The following is a 9,446-nucleotide window of genomic DNA, read 5'->3' as shown; positions in this document are numbered from 1 at the left end:
GAGCGCACATGAATATCCGTTAATCGTTTGTGACGTGGTAGCGGCTGTCCAACAATCGACCCGAAAAAAACGTCGTCTGCCATTCGGTGACCACCTTCCGTGCAAAGACCACACACAGTTCGTACAACCTGATAGCACTTTCAAATTTGGACAACCTTTGATGGCTTATGTACGTTGTAATTTTTCGCTTGAAATGCATTTTTATATTGCATAAGCACAGGCGTTGCTCACCAGCCATGCATAATTAAAATACGCATTCGTTTCAGCGGGATTTACATATGTACAGTTGTCCACAAAATAATAGGAGTGCGTAATTTTTATCAGTTTTAGCTCTTTGTGGTTTCTTTATTATATGTATGTTTATTATTTTTTTATAAAAGTCTAGCTAGCTATACAACAAGCCCCATATAAATTCAGTTTCCAAACGTAGTACAAAGATTATAAAATTTCGGAAATTTTCACCTAATCAGAATCTTTAGAAAAGAATGTGGTATGCAGTTTTTTAACCCATTTAATTCTAGCGCAATAAAGTGCAAGTTTCAAGTTGCTAAAAAATTCCGTTGATTTTTGAGCAAGAATCAGTGGCGGATCCAGCGGGGGGATTTTGGGGGTTAAGCTACGTGTTAGTCAGTGGTGAACCCACGGGGGGCGTTTTAATACATAGACGCCATATTAAAACATCCCCCGTGGGTCCGCCACTGACTGACACGTAGTTTAACCCCCAAAATCCCCCCGCTGAATCCGCCACTGATTCTTGCACAAAGTTTGAAATCTGAATTTGTATGGTGTTTGTTGTATAACCAGCTAGACTTTAATACAAAAAAAAAACAATAAATAAACAAAAGAGCAATAGCCAAAACTGGTCAAAGCAACGCACTCCTATTATTTTGTAGACAACTGTACATACCTTTACTTTTTTTGGTATGCCATCAGCGCTCAACGGTACAGTTTTAATTATTTGCACAAAAATAAACGCATAAGCGGATTGAATTGAATCGAAATTGATTTAGCGCGACATATTTGCACATATGCGCATATGCTGGCGTTAGGCGGGTAGACGCCTACGTGTATACTACCGTTTTGTTTACCAAATATGTTGTGCTTTTGCTTGTTCAATGAAAATTAAAAACAAAATGTCTGTTGGTAAACAAATTAAGCTCATTTTAATTGAACATTTTCTATTTTACAGTCATTTTAAAGGAATTTTTATTGAATTCGCTAAATTCAGATTATTTTAATGAAAAGTCCCATATTCTTAAATCAAGAATGTGATTGTTTTGACCGTGTAAACCTCTTTTCCCATCTACGGTAGGTAATCTGCTCTAAAATTTCTAATACATATACATTAGAGCGGGTAAAATTTTTTTACTATTGATTTAAGATCCATGATTTCTTGGGAAAATTTGCTTAGAATGACACGCTGAATACTATGCTAAACTCGCATAGTAAAAAAAGTCCCATACTAATTGACCCGCTCTAATATATGTATGTATGTAAATTTATTTAAACTATCGTCTGCCCTAATGCAAAGTTTGTATAAAGAACAGGGACGTGAAACGTGCGAAATATTTGGACGGTTCGGTTCAGGGGTTCGAACCATTTTTGCACTCTTGGATTGGTTCGTCAAAGGGGTTTTTTTGCTCTTTGAACAGGGGTTTCGGTTCGGTTCAATGGTTTGGAGATAAAAAAAAAATAACGCGTATCGAAGAAAGGTCTTTGTTACAAGCGGATCTGAGCAACGTGGTTAGTTGGTGTAATGCAAACTATATGCCACTAAACCTTCAAAAATGTAAAGTTATGTGTTTCTCTCGGAGGGCTGTTCAACCAGCTGTTTATTCAATATCAAATTATAATCTGGAGCAGGTATCCAATATTGTCGATCTTGGTATCACAATGGATTCCAAACTCAATTTCAACCTTCATAAAGCCAAAGGCGTTTTTTCATTTGTAAGCGATAGTCAAAAGAGTTCAAAGATCCTTATGTTACAAAAGCTCGTTTTACCACTTTAGTTAGACCTATACTAGAATATCTGAATAGTTTTAGATCTCGACACTTAAAAAACTCCTGTTTCCACGACTCGGCACCAAAAAAAAAAATAATAAAATAAAATAAAAAGTTCCATACGTCATGCGGACCGCGCCCCTCGTGTCGGTTGGGCGGGAAAGGAGGGTAAAAACCGTTGGGATGAATTAATTAATTAAAAATTTTAAGCGTCAAGTGTCAAGTGCAACAACGCGCGCAAGGATAGGTGTCAAGTGTCTGTCAAATGAGATAGGTTGCCATTACATTTGACATTGGCACATGGTAAACAAACTTTTGGTTGAAACGAACCTTTAAACCTTTATGAAAAGTGGTTCGGTTTACGGTTCGGATCCAACATTTGTGGAAAATTTCGGTTCGGTTAATGGTTCAGTTAGTTTATATAAAAAAGCGGTTTTCAACCGGTTCAAAACCGGTTCGGTTCAAAACCGGTTCACGTCCCTGATAAAGAATATCAAAGTCTCAACTAAGCACACAAAAACGTAGTTCGCAGGTTTAAAATTCTATAACCGCCATAGGATAGACCCTTTAGGAATAGGTGTAATTACCATAAACAATTTTGGAGTTTTTGTTCAAAATCGAAATTTTTTATGAGTGGTATATTTTTTCCTCTCTGATTGCGATGAAATTTTTATCAACGATCTTTTATCATAACAAGTAATTTTTAAGCAAAAAACAAAACCGACTTCAATTCTCATATAAAAATTTAGGAGTACCGTTAATTTTTTCACGATCCAATGATCGGATCTAAACCAGATTAGTATGGGACCAGCTCTGAGAATTATCGAAATCGGTTGACGTGGTCCAAAGTTATGCGGTAACATACATAAAAAAATAAAAATTTTAAAAAATTAAATCAAAAATATTCCGACGAACTGATAACCTCCTCCTTTTTTGGAAGTCGGTTAAAAAAGGGGAAGAAGCAATAGCAGTTTATGTGGCAAACTTATGTGGCTCAATGGGTAGACCACTGGCTTTGCAATCCGAAGTCTCTGGTTCATATCCCAGCGATCGGGATGAAGAATTCGAAAAAGCAGCTATAACTTCTACCATTTTTGAACTATTGATGTTTATTCACATTAATTTCTCATTAAAAACGGCCTCAAGCGAATTAAAATTTTTGGAAAAAAAAATAAAATGTTAACTAAAAAGATACTAAGTAATCAGAAAGACGTATGGAAATTCCAAGTTATGGTTAGTTATACGCGGTAAAATTAAAGAAAATGAAAAACGAATTTTCTCGGAAAATTTACGTGATGAAATTTCTCCATTATCATTTTCATAGCTTAGTACCCAATACCTACACAAATTGCTAAATAGCTTTTTAAGGGAGAAATCATCGCAGGCGCGTATAATTATAAATCTACATACATATGTCAAAAAAGCTGCAGAAACTTCTAAAATTATACATTAATCCGTGTAGATATCGTATGAGCGAGTATTTTTTTATGCCACCCAAGTTTTTTGCTCATGAAAACATTTAAAATCTCATTGTTATACCAGAAACGAGTACGAAAATCATCTGACACACGTGTCAGAAGTTATCAAAGACGTGTGCGGAAAGCACTTCTGAAAATGTTTAGGAAATTGTATTTGTGTTTAACAAGAGTACAATAAAATAAAACCATAAAAAGTTAGACGAATAAAAAGCACTCAACGACAAACCTTTCCTATATTATCTATTTTCTTTTATGTCACCTACTTTTTTCACTAGCGCCACCCTTTTGACAATATGGCAGGGATTTTTCTGCTCTGTTTTCCCCTGTTTTTTTTTTTAATTTTTTATTTTCCACTTCCACTTTGCAATTTCGCTTTGTATTGGAAATGTTGGACATGTGTGCGAATTCTCGCATACATTTTCTTCGACGCCGAAGGGTTCACGGAACACTGGCACTGATAAGTGGCAGATAATGATGATGATGGTGGGGGGGCGGCTGCAGCAAATACGCTATGCGAATTATTGGCGCTGGTTGACTGTTGAGGATTTAAAGACAGACAGGTTGAGGGAGTGAGTGAGTGAAAGGAGCACACATATGTAAAAAAATACGGACAATGGTTATCGAAGTAGGGAAGGGAAATAATAAAACACATTTCCCAACTGTTTCTAGTTGAAAAGGGTTCAACGACTGTGAGTACCCCTTATAAGAGATAGAGAACGAGGAAATACGCTAAAGGGTGGCCAATCGATGAGCGAAAGAGGTGATTTGTGTAATGAATGAAAATAATGCCAGCATGCGTGAAGTGCGACAATGAGGAGACAATACTGATAAGCACAAAATGTATCAGACACAAAATTAAATAGTACGACGTAGGAGATATAAATTTCATTCAGCTTGAAATCTCAATCGACTAAAATAATCGCTTATCAAAAAAATATATGCCAAATTGTTTGCGTTGAGCATAATTTTATGAATTTGTTTTAATTTCTCAATTCTTCACCCATTTTAAACAACAAAAGCTCGTACATAATAACATATGTATGTACCTACATAAATATGCAACTAAAAATATCAGCGTTATCAGTAGAATGCTGTGAAAAATAATTCCGCTTCATCGTGACTGCCGTTCAGTAAGCTTCGTAGTGCGCCAAGTATTAGTTGATAAGCTGTCAGCGCGATCAGTAACATTCAATTTCCAATTGTCTTAAGACAAAAAAATATATACTTAAATAAAAATTAATCTTCAAAAGCGATTGAATAGCAAAAGGTGTTGCAAGCATCTGCATGTGTGAAAATTAGTTATTAGTGAAATTTGGGAAAAAGGCAGCACTGAAACGAGAAATGAGGCAGCAGACAGTTGTAATAGTTTTGATGAGTTTGCTAAGTGCAGAGGTATGAACGTGTGAACTTTAGCTAAATAGTTATTCAAAAAAAAAATATATAAAAAATTAAAATTTTTTTTCCCGCTGCAGCATCTCACATCAGCGCACACGATACTTGCACCGCGCAGCGCTGAAAATGTGGAATCCTTCACTACAGAGAGACCCCTTGAAAGCTCCGAGGAAAACAGTTTTTTCATCAGCAACGCCACGCGTACACAATTCGAACGCGAAGCATTGAATGAAACCAAAATCTTTCTCAACAATCTTTTTCGTTCGCAAATTGATTATTTCACCAAGGTCAAGAAGATTTTGCCGGCCTCAGCGAAGCGTGTTGGCGACATTGAAACATATATTGAGCGATTGGAGAAAGCAATATTGGCGGAATCGGTGCAAGAGAAGGATAAAATGTGGCGTGATACGTTTATAGAGGTGAGTGATGCGGGCAATTTATTTATAGCAGTGAAACGAATGAAGTGAGTGAAATTAAACAAAAAAAAATAACTAACTAAATTAAATAAATAAAAAAGTATTATGTATATACAGATTGGAGTAAACAAAACTTTGAATACTAGATACAAATAAAATATTCACTTAGTTTAACTAAATTTACTAAAATAAAAAATATAAACAAAAATTTGAAAAATATGGCAAAAAAATATTTCAAATTAAAATATAAAAAATTATTTAAAGCCATAAGAATAACATTTAACAAAAAGGAGAAAAAATTAAAAACAAAGTAAAAGCTAAACTAAAATATACAATTTTTGAGTAAAATGTCAATTTTAGTTAAAAAATTTAAATAAAATATCAATTTTAATTTAACATGATTAAGCAAAGCACAATCAAAAAATATTTATAAAAAATTTCATAAAAAAAATTGACTAAAATTATAAAAAAAAAATTCGAACAGAAAAAATTTAATCAATTCAAGAAATTTATCAATAAATAAGGCAAAAAATCTTTAAAACTAAAATTTTCGGAATAACATATAATCAAAATAAAGTCAGAAAAAATTAATTATGTACGTACATACTTAATATTAATAAAAAAAAAGTGAAAAAACTTAAATGAAATATCAATTTTAGTTTAACATGATATCTAAGGCAAAGAAGCACAATGAAAAAAATATAAAGCATCAGAATAAAATTCAATTAGGAACAAATTTAATCAAAGAGAAGCACAAAAAAAAAATTACAAAAAATTACAAATATATTTGCAAACGAAAATATAAAATTGATTAAAACCAAAATAATAAATTTTAATCAAAAGAAAATCAGAGAATATAAATACAGTACGCCCACAGTAAAATCAACACTCGATAAACACAATAAAGGGTCCGGCCCGACAGAAGCGTTAAACACAATCTTAAATCTCTCTCTAAACCGACGGCTGAAAGATGGACTGTGGTGTGGGGGCAGGTGTGTACTCCGAGGAACTCAGCGTCTCCTTGTCCCCCCGTTTAGGGAAAGAAGAAAGCATATTTCAAACGAAAGGTTCTAGGGAAGGCATCGGTAGATTAAATAAGGCAACAATATACTCTGTGACAGCCAAGCGGCTCTGTTAGCACTAGAATCACCGATCACCAAATCCCAGCTAGTCAAGAAATGTAAAACATAATTATTTTTAGTGTGTGTCAATAAACTGCATTGGCAGGCAGCGAGAAGGCCGATGTATTGGCGAAGGCAGGAGCCTACTTAAAAAAATCCAATGCTGTGCACTGGGATGTCTCCTCGGAGTCGTGGACTGGCAATGAGAAGGTGGTCGGACATACGGACTTGCAAAATAGCTAGAGAACGCTGGCTTTGACTATAACGGGACGAAGACACTAGAACTGCTTAATAGATCAAGGTCAGAAGTATTTAGAATTGTAGCAACCGCTGCGGGCTACTGGCCCATAGGCAGACGTGCTGAGAGAAATGAAGGGCAGCGAGGAAAGCGTTCAGCAGCAACTAGCAGATATATCAAGATCTACTATGGGCGACATCGGGAAATTCATCACGGAATCAAGTTGGTTCGACCGAGAAAACTAGATACGCATAGCATTCCCACGAAAGGGCATCAAAATTGCGGAATACACGCTAAGTGTATGGCAGTAGTACTATGAAGCACTGCAGCCAACCAACCAACGCTATAGCTCGCTTAAACCAGCACCCAAATGTTTACGAAAGTGACTCAGTAATTGCAACTTTTCAAAAAAATGTTGCCTCAGTAGATGCAACTTTTCTATCTATAATTTCTTATTTAGTCTAATTTTTATCTTCATTTGGCTGAGGAAAACTCGGTTTCAGTACCTTTACTCTTCAAAAGCTGAGAGAGTCGACCGTTCCTACGACAGTCGGCTCTATGTAACCGGAACAACCCAGATGCATATATCGCCAAAAACCTGTCACTCCAGCAATATTCCGCTAAACTCTGGAGAATTTGTGTGCTATTATAACAACAACAACCGTCGGTAAAAATGTATGCTCACAGAAAATGCAAGCGAACATTTTTTTTTGTTTACTTTTGTTTTCAAGTAAAATTCTCATTTCAGAAACGAAACCAATAGTATGTATGGGTTCTTGGGTAGTCCTTAAAATCAAATGAATGATTTTCAGTCTCACCCCCTCAATCGATAATATCACGATGACAGATACCACATATAAATTTTGGTCCGGATTGGAGACGGTTAAGTCGTCGGGGGTAAAGTTCAGATTCTTCTATAGACTCAAAAAATTTAGATTAATTTTTTTTTTTTATTTTTCATCTAATACCCAAAATCGATGCTACTATAGTCGAAGATATTACATATAAATTTTTGTCGCTATATCACTAAATGGACGCCAACTACGAATGCCTTCTTCCGATAAGTTTTCTTTCTTGAAAAGCATTTACTTGAAAGTTTTGCGACGGAAATTAAATTTCGAACTGAAGGAAATTTATCGTTGTCCAGAATCCAATTGTTATCTGGGCGGAAGGTAAAGCTACTAGGTAAATTTAAGCTCAGTTTAAGTGAATTAAAAAAAAATTAAGTTTATTCGAATGAGCCCTCAACTCAACTTTTTATACTTTTCCCATTTTTCTAAATAATAAGATTTTATTTTCCCCGTCTCTCTTTCAGTTCAGTGACAGCGCCCTCCTGCTGAATATTGAAAAGGATACTGGTGTGTCAAATTGCCGCTACCTGCAAATTTTGAACGAAAGTGGCCTGGAGGAGACAACTAAGAAATTTTTAATCGACGTGACAATATATTTTTGGAAAATGACCAAGGCGAGTGGAAAAGCTGTCGAGTCGACAATCGATGAAAAACTTGAGAAATTGAGGAATGGCTTGGAAATAAATAAAATTTAAATAAAAAAAAATATATACACATATTTTGAGTGATAAATTTAATGAGATTTCGTTTTATATTTTTCAGAAAATGGACCAAAATATTACACCTAAAAAACTTCTGCGTAGTTCTAAAACATTTTCAATATCCATACACAAGATTGGTGGCATATACTACCTGTGTGTGTATCACATTTTGTTTGCCAGTACTCGAATTTCCTTTTCATCATCCGTTCTATTTTCAACTATTTAATATTGATGTATACAAATGGATGTGCACGGCCTTTTGTGTACATAAGCAAGACATCCCTTGAGTCTCATGCCGCACTTGCAACCAGCTAGCTACTACTACATACATACATATCTCACTGTCAATTCTACTCCTCTTGCAATTCAATTCATATTCACGTTTTGTGCGCACTGCCATTGGGGGTCTCCGTAGCGCAATGGTTAGTGCAATTGACTGCCATGCGAGCATATCCAGGTTCGATCCCTGACCAACTGGTATGGATCAATGTGAACCTAACCTTTAAGATGTGTTTGAAGGGGAATTTTTCTGAAATGTCCTGACAGGCGGCCCTCGATTTGGCTACTCCACATGCAAAAGCACTAAAATATAAAGTATAGTGTGCCAAACAATTCCCGTTGGAAGCACAATTTGTAGACGGGTGTGAACGAATCCGAATCACGGTTGTAATGACTAGTTAAGTTATGTAATGTTAAGGTAAAAAAAAAATGCATAAGAACAAAAACATAAATAAAAATAATTAAAGAAATATACATAAAAAAACTCAAGTAATTAAATAAATAAATGCACAAAAAAAAAATTAATTATAAAAAAGAAGTAATATAAAAAAAAATTTAAAACATATAATAAAAAAATTATATTTTGCTATCACATGAAAAAAACTTAAAAATTAAAAAGGATATAAAAATTAAGAAATTAAAGAAAATAAATGAAAAATCTAAGAATTAAAAAAAATTATGCAAAAAAAAATAATGAAAAAATTAAAGAGTTGAATATTTTGGTGTCACAATGAAAAACTAAAAAATGCGACAAAAAAAATATCGTAAACAAAAAGTCGAAAAAATTAAATTTACATACATACGAAAAAAAATATATTAAAAAAAAGATTAAAAAGAGTTGATATATTGGCGTCACAATGAAAACTAAAAACATATTAAAAAATTAAATTAAAAAAGTATCAAACAAATTAAGAAATAAAATATTTCAGTGTCACCATGAAATAGAATTAAAAAAAAAAAAAAAAAAA

At 34.2% G+C, this 9,446-nt stretch overlaps 1 protein-coding gene across 1 annotated transcript; it reads left to right on the top strand.

The window, feature by feature from the left end:
* The first annotated feature begins 4,594 nt into the window (after window positions 1–4,594).
* LOC108377937 (uncharacterized) lies at window positions 4,595–8,206 on the top strand. The gene is made up of 3 exons (XM_017634236.1): window positions 4,595–4,872; window positions 4,953–5,291; window positions 7,963–8,206. Exons 1-3 carry the CDS (start codon window positions 4,822–4,824, stop codon window positions 8,191–8,193), a joined length of 621 nt encoding a protein of 206 aa, XP_017489725.1. The 5' UTR covers window positions 4,595–4,821; the 3' UTR covers window positions 8,194–8,206.
* The last annotated feature ends 1,240 nt before the right edge of the window (window positions 8,207–9,446 follow it).

Source organism: Rhagoletis zephyria, unplaced genomic scaffold (assembly GCF_001687245.7).
Source record: "Rhagoletis zephyria isolate East Lansing unplaced genomic scaffold, Rhagoletis_zephyria_1.1 Rzeph_scaffold_13021, whole genome shotgun sequence".
NCBI classification, from domain to species: domain Eukaryota; kingdom Metazoa; phylum Arthropoda; class Insecta; order Diptera; family Tephritidae; genus Rhagoletis; species Rhagoletis zephyria.
Note: the sequence above shows the minus strand (reverse complement) of the source record. Positions and strands in the feature narration are given on the sequence as shown.